The 23,569-nt window shown below is 58.3% G+C and overlaps 2 protein-coding genes across 3 annotated transcripts; one reads left to right on the top strand and one right to left on the bottom strand.

Annotated features, from left to right (window-relative positions):
• Positions 1-1,873: 1,873 nt before the first annotated feature.
• Positions 1,874-10,336, bottom strand: LRRC3C (leucine rich repeat containing 3C). Of its 2 annotated transcripts, none has more exons than XM_072885712.1 (2): positions 10,264-10,336; positions 1,874-4,767 (listed from the first exon to the last, which is right to left on the bottom strand). In XM_072885712.1, exon 2 carries the CDS (start codon positions 4,687-4,689, stop codon positions 3,907-3,909), a length of 783 nt encoding a protein of 260 aa, XP_072741813.1. In that variant the 5' UTR covers positions 4,690-4,767; positions 10,264-10,336; the 3' UTR covers positions 1,874-3,906. The 2 variants fall into 2 exon arrangements, with proteins under 2 accessions (XP_072741813.1, XP_072741812.1); XM_072885711.1 differs by lacking the exon at positions 10,264-10,336 and adding an exon at positions 6,797-6,896.
• Positions 10,337-10,665: 329 nt separating this feature from the next.
• On the top strand, positions 10,666-22,252 carry ORMDL3 (ORMDL sphingolipid biosynthesis regulator 3). The gene is made up of 4 exons (XM_072885709.1): positions 10,666-10,881; positions 15,549-15,755; positions 17,332-17,483; positions 17,621-22,252. Exons 2-4 carry the CDS (start codon positions 15,582-15,584, stop codon positions 17,754-17,756), a joined length of 462 nt encoding a protein of 153 aa, XP_072741810.1. The 5' UTR covers positions 10,666-10,881; positions 15,549-15,581; the 3' UTR covers positions 17,757-22,252.
• The last annotated feature ends 1,317 nt before the right edge of the window (positions 22,253-23,569 follow it).

Genomic DNA, 23,569 nt, shown 5'->3' with positions numbered 1-23,569 from the left:
GGGGTCTCAGGGCCAGGCGGGCAGAAGAGGCGTCACCCCCAGATTTACGGACCTGGTTCTTAAACCCTGCCCCAGTGACACATTTTCCTCCCTCCCAGGGAGGAAGAACAGCCCTCCCCGGGCCGGCCAGTTAATCACCCACCCGGCACGGGTGGGCAGGGCGTCTTGGAAGTTAATAACAGAGATTTACCGGTGTGCTGGAACGGTGCAGAAGGAGGTCACGCTGCTAATTCTCCCGTTGCTGATCCCAGCAGATAAATCTACAGTACATCAGGAAACGAATTACCCAGAAATGCAGTATTAAAATGGATTATTATATTTCTTCGCTTAAAGAAAAGTATTGACTTTAACGCTGAGCCCCCCGTACCCACCACCGCCGAGCGCCGGCTCCCAGCTCCCCGGCAGGAGCTCGCCCACGGCAACTTGCTGCTGGAGAGTAAACAGTGAGATGAGAAAAATCGCTCCTTGGGACGTGAGCTGCCCAAGGCGCCTGGCAAGGCTGCTGGCCCCAGACCTCCTCCTGTGCTTGGCCGGATCCCCCGAGAGCCCTCCGACAGCCCCGCTCGGCCACAGGCACCTCCCGGCAATAACCCCATAATCCCAGTTGTCTGCTCTTCCCCGTTCCCTGCAACACCTGATTAAATATCCAATATTTCTGACAGCATAAATCCAATGCAATTCAGCCCGTCCCGCACCGAGTTATCTTCCTGAAGCTTATTGCAGCTTTTTATGAGGTTTCTTACATATTTTATTCCCCCGTACATCCACACAGGCCAGCGGCGGTTCCACAACCAGCTGACCTCCCCGATGGCAGGGACTGCCACCCGAATCCGCCTCCGTTCCCCTGTGCTCGTTAGGGCAGGCTGTAACGAGCCTGGTGGTTTCCATCCTAATAACTCCTCGGGCAGGAGAGCCAGGGCAGGCACCAGAGCAGGGCTGGCCCCTGGGGGCTCGGTGTTATCCAGCCCCGTGGGGGGACACCGGCAGGACCCCGGGGAGCCAAAGCCCCGCAGACAGGGTGGCAGCTGGGGCCGCCCGTCCTGCTGCACCCCCCAGCCCTCCCCAGCTGCTCCCAGGGCCGCAGGAGGGGGGTCCCCGGGGAGCGAACCGGGGCGGAGGATGGCAGCCATCTGCTCGGGAGCCCGGGGTCTGCGGGCTGTCGCAGCCACGCCATGCCGCCCTGCGTCTGGAGACAGCCAAGTGACAAACGAGGTTAATGTCCCACGAGCAGGAGCTGTCACTCCGCGTTAGGTCCCGGGTTTCACCCTCCGCAGCACCACGCTTCGGCATGCACCGTGCGGGGAAAGGTGCCGGCAAACCAGCACGGGGCTCCTGCAGCTGCCGTTACCAAAGAGGCTGCTCACGGGGACCAGGGGGACCATGGACGTCGGGAAGGGCTTGTCCCTCCTGGCCATCGTGGTCCCTGCCCCCTGTGCCATGCGATGCCCTGGTCTGGTCCAGTGGGGACGGGAGGGCAGGGAGCGGAGCTGGGCTCCACAGGGTCCCGGTGCGACGCGGCTTGGGGACCGGCACCGTGCCAGTGACCTGAGCCGCGCTCGCAGGAGCTGGGCCGCAGGGTGTTCATTTATTGAAGGCGAAGGCAGGGTTACCGGAGGGACCAAGTATCGCGTTTCTGAAAGCACCAGCCCGGGAGCACCCAGCAGAGCCGGACGTGGCTCTGGGAAGACATCGAGTGTTGCCGACGCCCTTTGTCCTTCCCTTGCAGCCAGGATGTCACCGAGGACCGGGGTGGCCCCTGCACGAGGGGATGCCACCTGCCTTGGCCCAAAGCCGCAGCTGCCGCAGGAGCAGCACCCTGTCCCCCCGCAGACGCACACGCCAGCACACGCTGGGCACGGGCTCCAAAGTAAAAGCCAACTTTATTGTTGTATAAAGTAAGAACGTAAAAGGTCCCTTAAACAAAACACATATTGGGTCAGACGGTCCCGGGTGTCCCCGCATGCCGCAGGCACGAGAGCGGCCGCCCAGGGATGCCCACGGGGGAGCAGCGCCTGGGGCCGCGGTGCAGCCGCTTGCGGTACCTCGGTCCAGTCCCCCCCCCAGCCCCCCCCAGCTGGTTGTATGGGGGGGGAGCTGCCGTGGGGCCGCGGGCCCAGGGGACACCTGGATTGGAGCTGGGACTGAGGCGCTTGTGCGTTGCAGAGCCCCTGGTCTGCACTGGGAAAGTAGGCACTTGTGGAAGGGCGCGGGTGCCGCTCCCGGCCAGCTCCGTCCCACGGCTCCCGCCGGCACCAGGGCACGGGAGGACGGGCAGCAGCCAGGGGCCGGAGCCCTGCCTGCGCCGAAACGCGCTGCCCACACCAGGGTCCGAGGTCGGTCCCGGCAATAAGCCCCCGCTGCACCGGGCCAGCCAGAGCCAGGTCTGGCCCGGCACAGAGGATGTTCAAGCAGCTTTGGTTGGTGCTCTTGGTGAATTAAGGCAATTTAGCTTCAGTTGGTTTTAAAAAAGGGCAAAACCAGCAAAACCAGCTCTCTCAGGGACCAGACACTCGGTTGGAAGAGTCTGGGTCTGCTCTGGCTTTGCTCTGAGTCGCCGCTTGGACCCCCTGCACCCAAAGGTGGGCACCGACCCCCACCCATGCCGGCCCCCGGCACCCCGGCCTCACCTCTACCTACCGACACCAGGAACCTGCAGCCCAATACTGGAAGTGTCAAGAAGGGACATTGGGGCATTTTAGGGGAGATTCAGGCTCCTGCCAGCGGCGCGGGAGTGGGGAGAGGGCGGAGGAGCCGCGGCGGCTCTCTCCTTCCCCGCTTCCCATCACAGTGACCGGTCGGCAGCTTGTGAGTCCTTGAGTGAGAGGTGGGAGCTCTCCTCCGGCACCAGATCAGAGCAGGCTGGTGAGGGGTGCTACACCCACCCGTGTGGTCCCTGGGGAGCACCAAGGGGAAACCCGCTCCCCCCGACATCCCGGCAAGGCTGGACCCACCGCCCGGACCCCTCGGTTCCCCTCCATCAGCACCCGCAGCCCTTGGCGGCCCCGGCGGGCTCAGCCCCGGGGGAGCTCATTTCCCATTCGCTTCTCATGGGAACGGCGCGCTCCCAGGGGCGAGGTGCTGGGGTTGCCCACCAGCCCCCCTGTCTCCGAGTGGGGCCCCCCACGCCCCTCGCTCCGCCTGGCCCAGGGGTGCCGGGACGGGAGTGGGGAGCAAGGGGGGGCTGAGACAGGCACCGCCCAGCACCGTCCGGCACAAGAGCTGGAGCGGGGCATCCCCGGACCTGCCTCTTCCCTTTCCCAACGGATGTGTCCCCACCTCCCGCCCCATCCTTCGGTTCCTCCGGGCTGGGGGTCACAGCCCATGACCCTCCCGGGGCCAGCAACCCGGCAGGGCACTGGCCTCGCGGCCGTACCGCTCCTCCCCGCGGCCCAGCCCTGCCCGCTGCCCGTCCAGGCAGGGAGCCAGGCCCAGGCTGCCCCGCGCTGCCGGGAACATCCCTCGGGCAGCCAAGGGTAAGCCGGGGAGGGATTAAAACACTGCTTTTGTTAATGCCCCAAGGGTTATCTGCAAAGGAAATAGAAAAGTTTTAAATGAAGTCTGAATGTCCAGGTCGGTCGGAGCAACGGCCGCATGCCGGGAGATGCTCGGGGTCTCTCCGGTCCTTCGTAATGCAGAGGCAGCGGGCGGATGCTGCGGCCGCTCTGTGCTTGTCACCGATAACCGCCCCCAGCCACAGCCGCTTCGCCCCTCGCTGCGCCAGAGCCAGGCGCTCGCCGGCCGTGGCTCCCGCTGCCAGACGCCGCTTCCCCAAGGAGAACAGAACAAATCCATGACTATTTCTGTGCGATGACGGTGGCTCCTGACAGCTCCTGCAGCCATGGCAAGCCTGCAGAGTGGCCAATCCCCAGCTCCGCGGGTCCCCGTGTCCTGCGGGATGCCGGTGCCTCACACCACAGTGCTGATGGTGGACGACTCCTCCGACCTCCGCTGCTTGCTGGGCAGGGACTTGAGATACTCCAGGTGCCGCCGGGCGTCCTCCTGGTTCTGCCGCACGTAGTAGACCAGGTAGGAGATCACCATGGCGAACCAGCCGAACATGGTGACCAGCATGGCGATGTCCGTGGTCTTTTTGTACACGTTGCAGAAGTCCGTGTCGGCGATCACCTGCAGGAAAGGTTTGCCGACGTGCTCCTCCTGCGCGGAGGAGTCGCACACGATGCCGCCCGAGGAGCCGGCCGTCAGGTCCACCGTGCGGATCAGCTCCTGCAGCCGACAGTCACACAGCCAGGGGTTGTGGGAGAGGTTGACCTTGGCCTTCAGGTTGCTAAAGGCGTCTTTGCTGACGGACACCAGTCTGTTGGAAGACAAGTCCAGAGAGTGCAGGTGCTCTGCCAGGCCCCGGAAAGCCCCGCTCTCGACGCTGGCGATGGCGTTGTGGGACAGATCCAGCTCCAGCAGGAGCGGCAGGTCCCGGAAGGCGTCGCGGGGCAGGAAGGGGATTCGGTTGGAGTCCAGGTAGAGCTTGTTGGTGTCGTTGGGTATGTCCCTGGGGACCTCGGTCAGCTGAGCGTTGCTGCAGCGGAAGGTCTTCAGCCCCTCCTCTTCTGAGGGGTAGCAGCCCTTGGGGAACGCAGCGGCCGAGCGGAGGCAGGAGGCCAGGAGGAGGAGGCTCTGCAGGAGCAGCCACATGGTCACCGAGCGGAGGAGGACCCTCCCTGCCGCAGGCATGGCGCTGCGCTGGCTTTATCAGACGGCCGCCGGTCCGGCAGCTCTCGCCCACGGTGGTTTCGTCTGGACTCGGTGCATCTGAGACGGAGACAGCAAGGGGACAGCGTCAGACCAGGGGTGCCAAGAGGCAGAACCGCCACCGTGCCAGCTGTGAGCATCACGCCTGCCCCGGCACAGCCTGGCCGTGGGACAGGGACAGGGATGGGGACAGGAACGGAGACAGGGACAGGGACAGCTGGCATGGCTCACGCATCCCCCCATCCTCTACCATCAGCAGCCTCGCTCAGGGCTCCTGCGCAGCAGGATCAGGCCCCAAGGGGCCGAGCGAAGGCACAGCTCCTGCGTGCCGGCAGCTGGGCTGTAACAAACGGAGACGGCTCGAGCTGAGCCAGAGGCGGGGGTGAGCTCCCGCCCTGCCAAGGTCACCGGCGGTTCGATTGCTCGCTCGCAGAAGGCCGATACATCCTGCAGCGGCGGCCGGCGGGACGCGCCAGCGGGCGAGCCCTGGCTCCAGGCAAGCAGCCGCTGCAGGCAGCCCCCGGGGAACGCGATGGAAAACGTGTGTGGGCAGAGGCCGAGCAGGTTCCCGCTCCCCGGCTCCACTCCCCAGCAGCGCCCGGGGCACACGCAGACACATGCCGGGTTTTCCCCTTTCGAGGGGACCGGCACGGGGGGGTGGCTGGGCACCGCTGTCCCCTGCCTGGTGCCACCCCGGCCGCGGGGCTGGCTGCCCACACCACCCCGTAACCATGGTCCCCATCCAGCCCTTTATTCCGGAGGGGAAAAACGTCAGCAGGAAAGAAACAAAAACAGAAAAAGGAAATTCACTGGGGCTGAGTGTGTAGCGAGTTCCCAGGGTGGTGGCAGCAGATAAGGGCCACGTCCGAGCCCTGCAAGCGTGCTGCCCGGCTTTCCCAGCCTGCGGTCCCGCCACGTCCAGGGGCCCCAGACCGTCCCCAGCAGGGCCGTGGCAGCAGAGCCATCGAGGCAGGACGCAGGCGCTCTCCCACCATCCCACGATCAAAGACACCGGCGTAAAAGGGCACGCCGTGGCACCCCATCAGGCAAAGCTCTGTGCTGCGGACAGCCCCGTGCTGTGCTGCCCAGACACCTCCTGAGCAAGCCTGGTCCCACCACCCCCCCACTCCCCGGAGCACCCTGCCGCCGGCAAACCCGCTCCTGGGTGCCGACCGGGGCTCCCCAGCAAGGGGCAGAGGTGCCCACCCAAGGGTGGCCCCGGTAGCGGAGCCTGGGCGAGCACCCTGACTGCTGGGCACCGTAACTCAGCCCAACCGCGCCAAAACACCCCAAGGTCACGCCAGTGCGGAGCGGACCCCTGCGCTGCCAGCCCCCCCGGGCTCCTCGAGGTCCCCGAGCGGGGACCAGGGCTCAGAGCAGCCGAAGGGCACCAGGAACCCAGCCCCAGGCCGGCCCATCAGCGTGGCGGGGGGACCGGCCCCCCACATCTGCCAGCAGTAACCTGGGGCAGACGCTGCCCCTTGGGACCCACCGTCCCCCTGCCCGGGGGCGAGCGCGGAGCCGGGCACCGCGGGGAACCCACCGGACTGAGCCGGGAGCCGGTGACCGGGGACAGGGGGTGCTTCGTCCGCGGGACCCGGGGGGCCGGGGGACCCCCGCGGGTGGGATGCGGCCCTCCAGGGCCCCGTGGCGGGCTCGGCTGGCCCCCAGCCACGCTGCTCCGGACCACGCACCGCAGCGAGGACGGGCACAACCAGCCCCTGGCCACAACGCCGGGGTCCCCAGCCCACAGCAGGACACGGGAGTCCCCGGCCCGAGCCCGGGGGTCGCCACCGGCCCCGGGGAGGGCGGTTGAGGTGCCCGGGGCAGGACGGGCTGCCCGCGGCGGGGCTGGGCGGGCGGCAGGACCCGCCGTGCGCCCAGCGCGGCCGGGGATGCCCGGGGTTCCCCCCGGCCCCTCTCCGGCGCCGGCTCCGCTCGACACCGGGGGCGTTGCGGGCGAGGGAAGCCCCGGTGCTTCCCCGGGGGAAGCTCGGCTCGGCGCGGCGCTGCCGGGGACCCCCCCCCCGCCTCCCGCCCTGCCCGCTCCCGGCGCCGGGGGCCGGGGGGGGTCCCGGTGCGGACTCACCTGCCGTGCGCAGCCCCGCGGCGGCGGAGCGGCCCCGCGCCCCGGGCCGGAGCGGCCGCGCCCCGCGCAGCGCGGCGGGCCCGGAGCCGGCGGCGGCGGCGGCGGCGGCGGGGCCGGTGGGCGGGATCCTCCGCCCGGGCCTCCCCGGGGCTCCCCGCCCCCGGCCCGCCCCGCCGGGGGGGGGCCGTACAGCGCCGAGCACCCCCGGCCCCGCACCCGGGTCCTTTGCAGCCCCCCGCCCCGCGGGAGAGGCTCTGCCCCGGGTCCCCAGCCCGGGGGGGGCGGGGGGGAAGGAACCGGAGAGACCCGGCGAGGAGCTGCCGGGACCCCCGAGCCCGGGGCAGCCGGCGCCAGCGGCTCCCGGGGAGCTCCACGCCCCCCGCCCCGCCGCGTCCCCCCCGCGAACCCTCGTGGGAGCACCCCCGGCACCCCCGGCCCCGACCCGGCCCCCTCGGCGCTGTGCACCCCCCGGCTCTGCCCCCGCCGCCCCCGGGGCCCAGGGGCCCCCCGCCCCTCCCCAGCCCCTCGGGGAGAGCAGGACCCCCCCTACACCGGCGGGGTCAAGGTGCCCCCTCCCGCCCGCAGCCTCCCCGCCCGGCACCGGCATCGCTTACTCGGGGAAACCCGAGCCGCGGGCGGGCAGGAGCCTGCCTGCTCCCCCGGGGGGGGCCGGGCCGGGCCCCCAGCCCAGCCCCGAGCTGCCCGGGCCGGGGCTCGCTGGGCCGGGCAGGGGCTCGGTGCTGCGCGGGGCCCCGCCGCCCCGGGACACCGGCGGGGCCGGCTCAGGACCATGGAGAGCGGCCGCCGTTACCGGGCCGGGCCGGAGCCCGGTGCGCCCGGGACCGCCGAGCGGGGCGAGGGGGCCCCCGCTGCCCCGGCCGGGCCCCCCCCCCCCGGCTGCTCGGTGCACCGCCGGGGCTGCTCCCCACGGCCCGCCGGCACCGGGGCTCGCCCCGGCGGGACACCGGGACAGCGGGGCCGAGGGCCGTGCCCTTGCCGTGCCGTAGCAAGGACCCATCCCCGGTTCTCCAGCCCTGCGCATTGACGTTGAGGATAAACCGTTTACGGGGCGCCTGGCCTGGATCTCGGCTCAATTAGGAGAACAAAACCTGATGGGAGAAGCGCAGCCAGGCAGGGCCGGAGCCAGACGCTCCCCCGGGACCCCCGCGCTCCCCGGGGAGACCCCCGCCCTCCAGCTGGGGCCAGGCAGAGAGGAAGGGGCCAGGGCCGAGCCGACGGCGCAGTGGGAGCCCGGCCTGCTCCAGGCTCCGCGTCTCCGCGCGCTGCAGCCAGCGAGGGTTTGCCGGGGCGGAGGGTCGGCACGTGCCGGGGCGGCCACCGGATCGCCTCCTGCCCCTGCGCCGGGGCTGCCGACAGGGCCCGCGCTCAGGATGGTCCAGCCGCTCTGTCCATCGCTGGGGCTGGGACCCGAGGCAAGCCCGACGCCGGGCTGGAGCAGGGGGTCACCCAGGCAGGGCTGGCCTGGGACACGGCCGGCAGCCTGGCAGGCAGCAGCCGGTGAGCCGCGGAACCTTTGCTGGCATCTGCCCATTTGGCCGGGGAGCGGAGAAGCCCTGCGCTGCCCGTCACCGGTCCCAGTGCCGCGGGACGCTGTGCACGGAGCGGGAGCGGTGCTGGGGCTGCGGCAGCGCGGGGCCGGCTCCAGATGACAGAGCCGCCCGCTGCGGGATGGGGCCTGCGGGCATCGAGGGGCCGAGGCGGCAGGCAGGGCCTTGGGCGTGCTCGAGCTTTCGGCGAGACCCAGAGAGGCCTGGGGGGTCACAGCCGCCGCGGCAGCAGGCAGAGACCCCGAGAGCGGGAGCAGCACCAGGGCTGCGCCCCATGGGGGACCCACGTGCCGGGACACGGCAGCCCGAAAACCCAGCACCTGCAGTGCAGCATGGCCCCTGTGCGGACCCTTCCCCACCACAGCCATGGCAGGATGGCTAAAAATAGCCGGCACCGGCTCCTCGCTTCCATCACGGCGCTAAATATAGCCGGTATCGACTGGGCAGCGGGACCGGCAGCCCGGGAGAGCGGGAGGGGAGCACGGCCCCCCAGCACGGGGGGAGGCGGGGAGCAAGCGAGGCCTGGGAATCCAGATGGGAACAGCCCCACGGAGCACGGGGGAAACGCTGGTCGGGGCAGCTGCCGGCCTGGGCTGCGGATGGGGCCGGATCCCCCCCTGGGGAACCCCCCGCCCCCGGTGCTGGGGTTCCCCGGGCGGGTGAACCCGGTCTGGGGAGCCCAGGGAGCGGGTCCCCCCCGCCCCCGCGCTCACACCGGCAGCGAGAGGCTGCCTGCTGCATCACTGAGAGGGATTAATATTTATGGGCGTTTAAAAATAGCTGCCGCATTGTGCTTCCCCCTCACGTGCGGAGTCAGCGGGGTGCGGGGAAGCTGCTAAATTAGATGTCACCGCGCAGAGGGAGCTGCTCAGTCAGGCAGGAGCGGGGATAAAAATAGAGCCTGCCGTGCGTGCGTGGCTCTCCTGCAAAGCAGGGCCAGCTCCCGTGGGATCCCCCGCCTCCGCACGCTGGCATCCCCGCACCTTGCCCTGCTGGCAAGGGCATGCCGGAGAGGCCGGGCAGGGACTCGGTCCTCCTGGCCGGCGGGCCGCAGCGCCCGTTGGTGGCCCTACCGCCGCTTTAACCGCGCGTGTGCGTCCCACGGTGCCCAAGGCCCTCCGGGAGCAGCCGCCGGGGAGCTCCGGCACCGGGAAGCAACCACGGCCCTGCCAGCAGCACGGTGCCAACGCGCGGCACCCAGGCGGCCCCGGCCCTGGCAGCCGGCGGGGTCTCCGTGCCCTCGCCACGCCCAGCCGGCACGCAACCGCCTGCCAAGAGCCGGCTCGGGCCTGGAGTCGGATGCGCAGCTGGTGCCGAGGCCAGATGGATGCACACAAGGTCAGGATGCAGAGCTCAGCCTGGGCGTCCTGCGCGGACGCTGGCGCAGGGGCCCCCGCCTCCGGGGAGCGCCGGGGGAATCCTCGATTTGTTCCGTGCAAAGCAGCGCTGCAAACCCACCCGGGCCAAAACTGAAACCCCACAGATGGGCATTGCCGAGTGGCCAGGGAGGGCTGGGAGCAGCCGTGCGAGGCTGGGGGCTGCGAGCGGCACTGGCAGAGCTGCGTGGGCGGCCGGGGAGAACCACGCCGCCGGGCTCCGCGCGCAGGGCCGTGGGCTCTGCTCGGCCCAGGACCCCAGCACAGCTCCGGGCAGGGGGTTTGCAGCACAAAGCGGCTTCGCCGTTGGGTGACGGTGCTGCACCCGCTGCACCCTCTGCCGCTCCCAGACGGAAGAGCTGGCGGTGGCTGGCGCGCACAAAGGCCTGCACAGATGGCTGCGCGCACCGAGGGGCCGTGGCAGCACCACGCTATTAGCTTTGATCGTTGTGCAAACAAAAGCGGGGCCAGATGGTCTCCCCCCGCGCTCCAGCGCAGGAATCCTGCGCTCCCAGCCCCTGACCTTGGCCGGGTGTCCCAGCAGCACGGTGCCGGCCTGCCCCAGCTCGCTCGCACGACGCCTGCTGCCGAGGTTTTCCGCTGGGAAGAGCGGCAGGGGAGGGAAGCCGAGCCTTCCCCGAGCAGGGTGGAAGCACCCAGCTGGGCCTGAGCCCCCCAGGGTGCAGAGCGGGGCGGCTACAGCCCCGAGCACCCTCCTGGGGCCGTTCCCCCCCGCTCAGGGAGGGCAGAGGTGGGACCCCGTGGCCAGAGGAGCCACCGGCCACGAGTGCACGATGCCCGGGGGGGGGGGGGGGGCACAGGACCCTCCCTCGCCTCCCCAGGGCCGCGCCCCGTTCCTAAAGCGGCTCCGCTCGCTGCCCGTGCCCTGCACGGTAAGCGCGGCCCCGGCCCCGCCCGCCACCGCCCCAGGGCCGGCCTCTCCCGGGGCGGGCGCCGGTGCTCGGCGCTGCCGGGACTACAGCTCCCGGCGTGCCGCGGCGGCGGGGCGGGCCGCGCCGAGGTGCCCGCCGGGAGCGCAGCCGGGGCGGCGGGGTGCGCGACGGAGAGAGCCCCGGCCCCGCCGAGCCGAGCCGAGCCGAGCCGGGCCGGGCCGGGCCGGGCCGAGCCGGGCAGAGCAGCGGTGAGTGCGGGCCGGGCGCGGCGGCTCTTCTCCGGCCTCCCCGGGGGTACGGGGCCGGCCCGGAGCCCGGCGGGCCCAGGCGGGAGGCCTCGCCCCCTCCCCGGGAGCAGGCGGCGGGCGAGCCCCGCTCCCGGGCCCGCGGGGAGGCGGGGCGGGGGCAGCGGGAGCGGGGGAAGGTGCCTGGCGTGGGCCTGTCCGGAAAGAAAAAGACCCCCCACGACAAAGCAGCTGCTGAGATGGAGCCAGAAAGCCCCGGGGCGATGGGGGGCCCCGCGGGGCGCGGGTTGGTCCCCGCAGTCACGCCGTGCACGGCCAGGCCCGGGGGAGCCCGGGCAGGAGCGGGTCCTGCCCCAGCACCCCGGGGCGCAGGGTCCTTCCCAGGTCTTTGTGTCGAGGTAAGCGGGGTCCGGGACCCCGAGCCGGAGCGCCTGGAGAAGCCCAACACGCAGCCTTCCCTGCGCGTCCCTCTAAATTTAGCAGAAAAGGCCGAGGGGGAGGCAGAGCCCCGGCTGCTCCCGCTCCCCTCGTGCTCCTCCTCATCCCCGTGTCCCGTCCCCGGAGCTGCACCGCAGGTCTGCAGTCCCCACTTTCTGCTCTCCTGTCAACTCTACCAGCTCCGGGTCCTCCTGGCTTCTTCCCAAGGAGGAACCTGGCAGCTCTGGGGCTCAGACCTCTTGAAGTCCGTCAGTGGCTCCGGGCTGGAGCGGGACCCAAGGCAGCACCGTCTTGGTCTAACCTATCGCTCGGCTCCCTCGCCTATCAGCTGCCTCTAAACACAGCCGCGTTTGCCAACAGCTTTGATGTACTTGATGCTCTGGTTCAAACGCTGATGCCATCTTGCAAAGAAGGGTTTAAAATATTTATTTGCTTGGGAGACGGTGATTGCTGTTGCTGCCAGAGATAGGGATCTCGGCTCTGTGGGATTGCTTGCGTTCTGGGAACACTCGGGAAGATCGACCGAGATAAGCACCTGAGCCCTCTTTCCCTCCGCCGGCCCAGATGAAGTTCCTGCAACGGGCTGAGGCAGAACGGGGTGCCTGGCCCGGGGTGCGATCCTGCGGCACCCCGGGGAAGGGCTGCGGGAAGAGCCATGTCGCTGCCGAGCACTGACGGGGCCAGAGCACCGCCGGAGCACGAGGGGCCAGGAACAGGCGGTGGTCACGCTCCTCTGGAGGCAAAAGCAAAGGCGGGGAAGGAGCTGCGCCTTGGGGTGCTGGCAGCACGGCTGGAGTCAGAGGTTGTGGGTCCTCCAGCAGCTGATGGATGACAAAGCGAGCGGGGAAACTGCTGATGTCGTTCTGTTTCCCCTTTCCTGAGAAGTGGGGAGACGCTCTCATGCCAGATGCTGAGCCGGCAGCCCCAGTGCTTGCTCCGAGCCCCAGAACGAGAGTCGTTCCCCTACAGAGCCGTGGACAGGGAGCTGGCACAGCGGCAGGCGGGAAGTCGGGAACAGGACACGAAGGAAGGGCTCAGCTTCATCACAGCCTACTCTTTGCCTCTGACCACAGTTACAACTTTTCCCCTCCTTGGCTGAACATGGTCCAACGTCAGCGCAATCCCGACCTTCACACTCAAGTCTGGTGAAACATTAAAGCTTTTCTGTCCTGAAAAACTGCTGCACAACTGGGAAAGCAGAGCTTTGCAGCCAGCTGCTCCGGGGGGAGCTGGAGTTCCGCCCGCTGTTGTGTTTTGCCTTGTTTTTCCTGCAGGTGAACAAATCCCCGGTGTAAAATCAGAAAGCAAACAACATGGGATCTGGGATGGGGGTAGGGATCAGAGCTTGGAGAACTCGCGCTCCCTCAGCCAGGCTTTTGCAACGCTGTGCAGAGCGGTGCGTGCAATCTGAAGCGAGCACAGATCTTGGGCAAGGGCTGCAAACGCCAGTTCAGAAATGGAAAAGATTCGCAGATGAAATATTCTTAAGGTGGGGAAGAACAGAATTGGAGAAGCACGCAGAATTATCCTGATCGTAGGACTGAATGCTTGACATCTCCCTGTCTCTCTTGAAAGAATGAATTAACCTCTTGTATATTCTAGCATTTCACCCACCTAATCCTCATTTTTACAAGCAGGGAAACTGAGGCACAGGGAGGAGAATTGCTTCACGTACAGCTTGTAAGTTTGGCCCTTTGCCGCCCAGCTGCAGGTTGGCAACTGCCCTCGTTTGCAGAGGGGGACCAAGTAGAAGTTGCTCATTAGTTTTTGAAAATTACACTCGTGGTTGTCCTCAAGTGGAAATTCCACATTATTACTCCACAGGCAGGGTGCACCTCTCGCTCTGGGGCTCACAGGAAGGTCTGCTAGCTTCTGCAGCCTTCGGATAACAGCATCGCATCAAGAAAATAGGGTCCTGAGGGGGCCACCTGGTCACCCCTCCCCCCCATTCCAAAGTGGAATCTTAATTTTTTTCACCGTTTATGAAACTTGATGTTAAAGCCTCCAGTGAGACCACCGGTCACCTTCCGCGGGCAGTCCCTTCCAACATCAGTCCTGCATTATGGAGCTGCTCCGAGTCTCAGTCGTGCTGTTAACCCCACTGCACAATTGGGCTCCCTTCTCCATGCAGCTCTCCGTTAAGCGTTTGAGGACTAGTCCTCACGCCTCTCCAGCATCCTCTAGACTAAACAAAGCCTTTTCCTTCAGTCTGTCCTTGCAGGTCATGTTTTTCCTACACCTCTGCTCAGTCTCACTGCTCTCGCCTGGACTCCCTCCAGCTCCTCCCAGAACTGGACAGTATTCTAGCTGAGGCCTTACCAATATCTAGGAGAATTATTTCCTATGTCTGGCAAACAGCACTCCTGTTTATGCATTCCACAGGGGTGTTTGCTTTTCTTTTTTTCTTTGTTGCAACAACATGACCTTTCTGACTCATGTTATGCTTCACCGCAACCCCTAGATTTCCTTCTGAAAGCGCTTAGGAATTGCACCAGATTAAGGATGGAGCTGCTCCCCTTCCTAGGATTGAAGTGCTAAACTCTGGCTCCGAGTCCTGCTTCCAGACCAAGCTTCAGGCTTTTCTCTGGAATATCCAGCAGCCGATATCCTTTGACCCAGGAGAGGGGTGACAAGAAAACGAACACTCCACAGACCTGCAAGCCTCTTTTCTGGTAACAAAAACCTTCTCCAGATATAAGCCCCCTGATTGACACCTGGGTAGTAGACACAGGCTCACCGGAGCTGCCTACAACACCGAGCAACAGCTGCCTGTGCAGTTGAAAGAGGCTTGGAAGTTACAGCGAGCATCCCAGGAGCTGCAGGGTCAAGCGTTCGCTTTGTGTCCTAGCCCTGGGCAGGAAGAGGGGAGAGCGCCAGCTTCTGAAACAAGCCAGGCCCAGCACTCCGCAAGGGAACTCGGAACAGCTGGCAGCAACATACAGAGCGCAATGTTGGATCTGGCTCGGATTTGCCTCCCGAGACCGAAGACTGTGAGAGCTAGAGAGAACAGCAACACCGTCTTCCAGCTGTGGGAACCAAAGCAGCAAAAACACAAGGCTAGACATCAGGAAACAGCCCTCGCCTTGGGGTCCTCCGTACAAGGAGGGACAGACTGTATTATCTAATGAAACTATGTTTCCGTGGGACACAAAGATGACTTTACGCAAGAACTTCCCTGATCTCGGTGTAAAGATATTCAGCTTTACAGCGGTTCTAATTTGTGCTGTTTCCTGTAATCCCTGGAAAGAGGTAAACCAGAACCCTTATCTTCCCAGAAAGCCTTAAAGCTGACTGATGCCTGCTGCCGCTATCGGTGCGGCAGTCCAAAAAGCCACTCCCGATACCTGTGCTGTCCATAGGGCACTACTCCAAGGACTTGCTCTGAGAGGATGATACTGTCTTGCTTCCTCATCTTCCTGGTATTGTTCAGAAAAATGTCTCTCTCTATTCCTCCTACGTGGCAGCTGTTCCTTCCAGGTAGGGGAAGAGCCATCTCCTCTGCAGCTCTTGCTACTGAAATATCCTCCTAATACACTTCTCCTTGTTATCTCTAGCTTTTTATGTTCCTCAAGAAGAATCTCACTCCTTCCCTGCAGGGGAATTTTTTTTGTTACTTTTTTTTTTCCACCCCTCGTAAGTCTTTAATTGGCAGGCAAAACACATAAGCCAAACCAGGAGACCAGCAAGCCTCTGGAGCCGTGCAGAACCCTGTTAATTTAGTTGAACTAATTAGGAGATCTGTTATAGAGCTGCCATGCCTTTACTCTGCAAATAGTTGTGTTCTCTTTTTGAGTTTAAGGTATGCGGAACCTGTAAACGTGTAAGGTGCTTCATGTGCCGACTGCTTCCATGATTAACACTGCGATGATGATTTCAAAAGCACTTAAAAGTATTCATTTGAGTCTTCTCAGGCAATCGCGGGATTGAACCTTGACTTCTTGGTTCCAGGAAAACGTTTCAGCAGATCACAAGTAGCTTCTGTCACAGACGGGCTTCCCACACATTATGCCCAAATCTCAACCGCTCCCAGATTTAGCTTCCCCTCAGAAACGTCAGCTCTACAAATGGAAATAATGAGGTGCAGAGAAGTGAACTGACTTGTGATTTTTACAGCAGACTACAGATTTCAGGTTTGCTTAACAGCAAGATGGTGCTTGACCCGTGCTGTGCTTACCTGAGTAATTTAGATGGAGGGCTACCACGATCCGAGTACTGACCTGACTCTGCTTTAGTTTCAGGGGTGCCCGTGTGACACAAGAGCCAACATGAACGTGGGAACAGCACACAGCGAGGTGAATCCCAACACCCGTGTCATGAACAGCCGGGGCATCTGGTTGTCCTACGTCCTTGGAATTGGCCTGCTGCACGTCGTACTCCTGAGCATCCCCTTCTTCAGTGTCCCTGTGGTTTGGACTCTTACCAACATCATTCACAACATGGTAAGGGAACAGCGTGGCTGGCTTGACTTCCCAGGGGCATGGAGAGGTAATCTCTCAGCACCAGCTGTTCTTTTCAGAGTAATCTAGTAAGATTCTTGTTGAAAGAATTCCTTTCTCTGTATTTCCAAAGATACAGGGTAAGTTACTCAACCTCCACCCCTCAGACTGCACCTTTGCCTCTAGGTCATATATTTAAATCCAGCCTAGGTTCTGACAAGACAGCAAACATCTGGTGAGGCTGCTCAGAGGGGACACTGAATTCATTTGCCTGCAGGGTAAGTCCCTTTGTCATGTCCCCCTTAACAGAGGAATAGCTGTGACAGGCCACAGAAACTGGCACGACAGCTTTCACTTTGGTTGATACAATCTGAATTGGCCTCATCAGAGTTAAGAAAACAAGATTAAAACCCAAACTTTGTTCTGCTTAAAGTAAAAGATTAGTCCAAGATTCTCCCCTTCTAAGGATCAGGTACCCAAATGAACAGGTGTCAGAGCGTTGTGCTAGGGGTGACAGGTAAGCACAGCAGACATGCACACGCAGACGGACGCAGGGCAGCCGGGCTCTCTGCGATGCCAGAAGCTGCTGTGTTTGCACAGCGCTGTCCTGTGCTGTGCCCTGACAAAGCTGCGGCCACACAGTGACAGCTTCCCTAGCGAGCAGGAGAAAACCACGCTCTGTTTAACTGCTCACTTCTGTGCCTCCGCCATCCCGCTTGGCATGCTTGGGCCCTGCAGCTGAGGAGCAGACCTCTCAGCAGCCGTTCACCCTCAGGCATAGGGGACAAAATGCTTCAGAGATGCAGCAATCGATTTTGTATCCTTTATTTTAAATAATATCTCAGGCCAAGAATATTCCAGAGATAAAACCGACACCCTTATTGGGGACCCTCACGCTCATGTTATTGACATCTCTAGTGGAAAAAAACACATCCACAAAACCACCAACCAGAGCTGCTCAGGGCGCAGTTCACAAGCTGCCTGCTTTTCATCCAGCTCCTTCCCTTTCTCTGGCAGCTTCGACACTTAGGTCCTGGGAACAGAAAGGAGTTCAAAGGCCAGCAATGGCTATACTTAAAAGACATGGGATGTAGCCAGGCACTTGCTGTTTATATGTGACTAGCGTTCCACTCCAAGGGGTTAACTTGCAATCAGAGCGGGAACAGACCCTCACTCCCTACAGCTCTACCAGCACTTTCTTTTAGAGAGCAGTTAGCATTGCTGTTGCACGGGAGAGCGAGCCCACGCTAATCTCCTGATCCCAGAGATCCGAGTGCTGTAATCTTGCAACCACCTTCTTGGCTTACGCCCAGGAGCTGAACGAGAGACCTCACGTGTAACAGCCAAGCCCAAGCTAACCCCGGCTAGTGGCCTTCCTCCCTAACTCTCCCGCTTCGCTAGCCGCTGCGAGTTCGGGCGCGTTTTCCAGCAGCGACGATGCGTCCCTCTAGCGGAACAGCGCGCTGGTGCAAGCTCCCACAACCGTGCTGTTCCTGCTGAAGCTGAATATTTCTGGTGGCACGGTGAGGAGCATCGAGAACACTGTGTGTGCTTCACACTGCGTTTGTATTTGCTACAGAGTATGTACATCTTCCTACATACCGTGAAAGGAACTCCTTTTGAGACTCCAGACCAGGGGAAGGCTCGGCTGCTCACGCACTGGGAGCAGATGGACTACGGCGTGCAGTTCACAGCCTCACGCAAGTTCCTGACCATCATGCCCATTGTCCTGTGAGTACTTTGGGGCAGCTGAGCTGCCCCACGCGCCCGTACCAATCAACGCTTCTGCTGCACGTGCTGTCCTGGGAAACAAAACCACGAAGTGCTGTAATTTAGGTTCCCTCTCTCTCTGTTCCCCTCCTTTCCAGGTATTTTCTAACCAGCTTTTACACAAAGTATGACCGGATACACTTCATAATCAACACCATCTCCCTTATGAGCGTCCTGATCCCCAAACTGCCTCAGTTTCACGGAGTCCGGATCTTTGGGATCAACAAGTACTGAACTGCGTGGCTGGAGCGAATTGAAGAGGAGCAGCGGAGAGCGGGAAGTTCCTTCTCTCTAGTCCTGTTTCTTCACCCCCACGCACACTGGGATGTAATTTCACAGCGGCTGTTTAAATGCAGTATCCAATAGACATATACCGCATGCTGGATCCTCATGCCCAATAAATCTAAACAAGCTCCAGAGTAGAGTTTAGTGCGGAGCAGGATGCATGACGCTGGATTTCTTTTATTCCAGTGTCATAAATAGAGGCAGACACGCTGAGGCTTCAAGGTACAAAGAGGGCAAATTCTGGGGAGATTTCCATCTATCCCAGACATTGAATGACAAGAATAGGGATGAGGGGAGAAGCTTTTAGTGTTGGTACTATTGCTGTGGTAAATGCACTTTAAAATATATTTCCCTTTCTGAAGCTAGGTGCTTTAAGCGATATGTAGGGGAAATTCAAAGGGATACAGCCAGACTTTCCCAATACATTATTGTTTCGGGGTTTGAGTTCCCTTTATTGGGCGGGGGAGTGGGAGGGGGACGACAATGACAGATTTTTATTTTGCAATCTTTTACACCACTGAAAAAGGAAGTTCTTTTACTAAAAACAGTACAGAAAGGAATTACCTGCAATTTGACAAAGCTTTCCGTTTTCTACGGTACCATTCGTGTGGTTCAGGGAAAAGGTCAATAGATCCTACATCGTACTTGTTATTTTCAGCTTATACCAGAATCTGTCTCGGCAACTCTGCTCCCCACCCCAAACCGCTAATTTTTAAGTGCACTCTGAGCGCTCAGGCAGTACAGCATTTGGATTCAGGGCTGGGGTACAGGTCATTTTAATGATGACAACAAATGCCACTGAGCTACTTGGTACACAGAGACTGCACAAGCATGGGAGAAGCTGAAGACTGATAGGTACAGGCCAAACGAGAGGTGGATGGCTGCTTGCTAGAATCAGTTCGTGACTATAACTGGAATTTTTCTCCTCAGTCCAGCTCCTTGGTCTCTTAAGTCTGCGTACGTGTGACTGGGATTTGCCAGTGGACTCAACTCAGTACCTGACTCAAGGCAAGCGAGTGTTTGATTTCTGGCTTACCTGGAAGTCTGTCACTCAGCTCCATGCACGAGTGCTGCGGCAGCGTCCCCTGAGCCCTCGGGTGATCACTGGCAAGGGTGAGGGAGCTGAAGGAGAGCAATACTGATGAGCAGCACCAGCAGCAGACTGAATTGACCAACAGAAGGATGCAATGGGTTGCTGAAGATAATAGATTTTTAGTATAGGAACAAAATTGAGCCTTTTTCCCATAAAGTTCCCACCTAAATAAAGTAGGTTTGCAGGTTTAGATTTCCTGGCTGAGATAGCTTTCTACTGTTCAGAGCAATTGGTTTTTTTTTTTTTGATTGTGTGCCAGATGAAATGTGATTTTCCTCATGCTTCCCCTGTAAACTCATGAAAGCCTGTATTTTTGTTGTCTTAGTGCTTATATTGTCTCACACTTTTGACAATGGTATAAACATTTTAAATATGCTATTTTTGTTCCTGCATTAGCCAATTCTAGCTTTAGAGGTCATAGTGGATATTGTTGAGTTCTGTTTGATGGTTTGAACATAGGACATGGATAGGGGAACTTCAGGTTTGCATGTAAGATCTAGTACTACTCCATACATAATTTTAGGCAAGCTGCTTTACTTCTCTATCTCAGACTTACTATCAGACTGCTGCAGAAAAGGGAAAAACATTTAGTGTACCTCAGAGGGCTGCTGGAACGCATAGAAAATCATTAGCTAGTATGTTTAAAAAGTGGAAATAATTTTAAGTGAAAAGGAAGTTTTCAAGAAGGTGGAAAGGGAGAAGAGTCTGGCTTGATACCCGAGTGCTGTTCACCAGCGAGGGAGCTTGACAGACATGCAATTTACTTGATGGGGTGGTTAAACCTTTTAACCGCCATGACATGAGGACTTCTGCTTTAGTTAAGGTACTGTATACCCTAAAGCTAATATACTCTTTAAGCTACTAGACAATGACTTCTGGGAAAAAAAAATATTATTTTCAAAATAGAGATATTTCATCAGTCAGCTAAGTACCTTTGAAATGACTAAGAAATCAATAGTGTCCATGCCCGGAATGCTTACAGAAAGACCACTGCCTTCAGAGCTGTCAAGTCTTGTCATTAACAGGACAGCTAAGGCTGTATCTGAAATGCAGATTGTATGTTGCTTAACAGACCTGAATGTCTGCACACAGACACAACTTACATGCCAATGGTAAATCTCCAGAGGAAAGAAAACTATTTGTTTACTTTGGTAGAATACCAGGGGAAAAACATCAACTTTTTTTGCAACAGAAACAGTCACTATATGCTTAAAAACATTACTCCTATATCGACAGACATATACTGATTATTTCTAAGTATATGCACATTAGACAAAGTCAAAGCAGTTATGATATTTTTAGCATAAGCATAAATTGAAAGTAGGGGTCAGCTCTTCTCGATGAAGTACAGCACTTCATACAGTTCCCATGAAGGCCTTGGCATTACAACAGCCGAGGATTTGAACATGTTATTTGTGCTGTTAACTGACACTATGGACATCTGATTCTGTTTTGTTCAGTTAAAGATCAACTGTAAAACAGAATGGGATTATCAGCTTCTCAAAAAGGCAGGTTTTAAAGCCTAAAGTCTAAAACTTCTTGTTAGGCAAAGCCTTAATTATAATAGTAAGCTTTTCTGATTTACCTTGTTCACACAAATGATTAAAATAGCCATTACACAGATGTGTTACATGGCAAATTACATTCTTTACAACACAGGGACAGCATTTTTGCCATGGAATAACTGCAGTTAACTTGGACTCATACAGTTAATCCAATCAAGGGAAACATAAATGAAAACTGCAGAAATATGGAAAGAAGTGAGAGAGTTGAAGAAAGGTTTCATGTTAATAACATCATGTGTTAAGTATCTCCATAAGACTGATAATTACTTGAACAATTACACATCTGATAGTATCTTCCTTAAGGTCCTGTCTTAAGGGTAGGTATCAGAATTAATCAAAAATGGAAAAGAAACTGTAAGTTAATTGTAACTAAACCACAGTCACAGTTGCTACTTGTTAGGGGTACCTGAGGTAGTTTTAAGTGAAGGAGTTTTGGGTACTGCTGGTCGAGCCACCCTCACACGCCAGCTGTGTGGCTCCTTGCTGTTGGTGTCACAGGAGTGAGTGGTACCCAACTGAGTTTCCACTTGGAAACCACCACTGCAGTGCTGTGGAAGTAATGGACACAGTTCCGGGTCTCCTGGAACTCTGTACTGAAACCACTTCCAGTTTATTTGTGTTTGTTAAATTCATGTAGGAAGTGAGTTCAGCACTCGAAGGCTAATCTTGCACACACACAAATTAAAGAGCATAGTCAAAACGCTAAAACTCTCGTGGGATAACTAATTTCTGAGAAAAGGGAGGTCGGGACAGTGTGGGCAGGATGAGGGATTTTCAGACATGTACTTGCAGCTAACATAGCAGTGATCCAAAGGTGAAGCCTACCTTTTGCGTGGAGAACCAGAACGTGAGTGCAAAGACTGTCCATTCGTCCTTTTAGACTACAGAATTTTCCCCAAGTACCTGTGTGAAGGAGATAATTGATTGTTACTGATTTTAAATGGGATTTTGATCACATCACACTTGACAGATTTTCCTCTCAAACTTGTACTGCCTTCCTGTATAGTGACTAGGGCGTCAGCTGGAGAATCAAAGGCAGGCTCCATCCTGTGACCCAGGAACAATTACTGAGTGTAGGTACTTAAAATGCTTTTCTTTTTTGTTCTGCAATGAATGCCAAAGGAGAAAAGCTTTTGAAAACCACCACTTGAACTGGCAGAAGCCGTCCCTCTGCCCCATCTTGTCCTGGGTAAAGCCTCTTCTAAGCCACTGTGGAGCCCGCACATGTACCCACACGGTATGACAGTCACTGCACCAGGGAAATCAGAAAACAAACAAGTCCCAACAGCCTGATGCTTTTGAATTAGGGAGCCTGTCTTGTCATTCATTTAACATAGCTAACAGTCCAACCCTTTGCAGGAAAAAGCCTTTAACCAACAACAAAACAACCCCTGAGATCTAGGGCTACTTAATTCCCCAGTACTTTTTTTTAAACCATTGTTTAATTTTTTGTTTTAATAGAAGCATGGTACCAGCCCTTGAAAAGGGGCAGCAGCTGGTAACCGTTGTTAACACGTTCATATTTCTCATTGTGACTTACGTTGCTTTATCATTGCCTATAATCTCTTTCAAGCATGCAAGTGTGCGCGTATACATATCCTCCTTGGATAAAGCTAAATTAGTTGGGGGTTTTTTAATGGAACATTCTGACATTGTACAAAGTTTTAGGGTTTTTTTCCAGTAGCCCTTCTTTTTGCTGTGTATACAGAAGTCTCATGTAGAGAACTTTCTAAAATAAAGTGTGAATATTTTTATTACTCCTTTGTACAGTATTCTAAGAGAAACTAATAAAGTAAGTATTCATGTAAAAACTTGCGTTTGAGTCCTTGAATTTTTACATGGACAGGTTTTGCTTTTAAACAAGCATGGCAAATTAATACTATGTGGCAATTCCAAGCCCACCAAGTGATGGACTGCAGTAAGGCAAAGAGCTTGCAGCCCACCACATGGATCCCTTCGCAGGGTACCACAGCGGTGAGTCACACAAACCCTCTGCTACCAACAAGAAGCCATAAAGCATGGAAACGTGTGTGCATCACTGGTCAATATAAGTTAAGAAAAAAGTGCCTCCAGTAACATAATATTGTCCCCTTGTAGTCAATTAAATGTAGTCAATTAAAATTCAGTATTATACAGCTATGTATTCAGTATTATACAGCTACGTGGGAAGACTCAGATGTGAGAAGTACACTAGAGCTGGTGGAAGGCCGAGGCATACATAAAGCTGATAAGGGAGATTAATGCTGGAATGTGGAAGGTTTAATCAAGAATTATTGTTCTTGGGGGTGACATATCCTGAACAAATATGGGAGCTAAGACATTGTTACAACAATCTGACCTCATTAGTAGAAGTGTGCTAAGAAGCACCCTTACGCAAACTATCCTCATTATAATTCTAAAAATCACACCCCTTGAGCCAGAGACCCCGGCCCAAGTAGAGACCCCTCACTTGTAAGCATGCGTAGAACACTGAAGTAGTACTGTAGCTGTAAGAGTAAGGTACAGAAATGTAGACCAATAAGCAACTGTTTTATGTAATCATGTATGCATATGCATAATTAAACTGTATAAACATTGAACCTGTTCGAAGGTGTGCTAGCTTTGTGGAGTTACCACCTAGCACCCGGTCTTGAGCAAAACTTGGAATAAACTACATCTCGGCTCTGTGTGCTTACTGGGTGTTGCACACCAGGTAACAAACTCCACTTGTGAGACAAGACCCTTGTCTACACTGCACCTAATTAGTTAGCTCTCTCATAGGTTTAGTGAAATCCTAAACCAGAGCACACTGTTCCTCATCCGAGCAGAGCAGAAGTATAAATGAAAACCAGAACCATGCCAGAAATTAAACAAATCTTATAGGAATGATACATCTGTAGAACAAGGTAAAGTTATACACAGCCACTGTAACAGACCTTGACAGGTTGACCCAGGTCAATAACAAACTTTTTGGAGGTAGAGTTACGCAAGCTACAGGCTTTCTGCACCCTGATTTAGTAAATGTTTCCGGATCTCTGAACGGAAAGGCGGGGAGAGAGCATTTCCCCAGCCCTGCTGCTTTAAAGACGCTGTATCACTTCAGACGCACAAGGGACTGCTCTGCA

This window comes from Ciconia boyciana, chromosome 22 (assembly GCF_034638445.1).
Source record: "Ciconia boyciana chromosome 22, ASM3463844v1, whole genome shotgun sequence".
NCBI classification, from domain to species: domain Eukaryota; kingdom Metazoa; phylum Chordata; class Aves; order Ciconiiformes; family Ciconiidae; genus Ciconia; species Ciconia boyciana.
The sequence above is the reverse complement of the archived record's forward strand: the minus strand, read 5'-3'. Positions and strand labels throughout refer to the sequence as shown.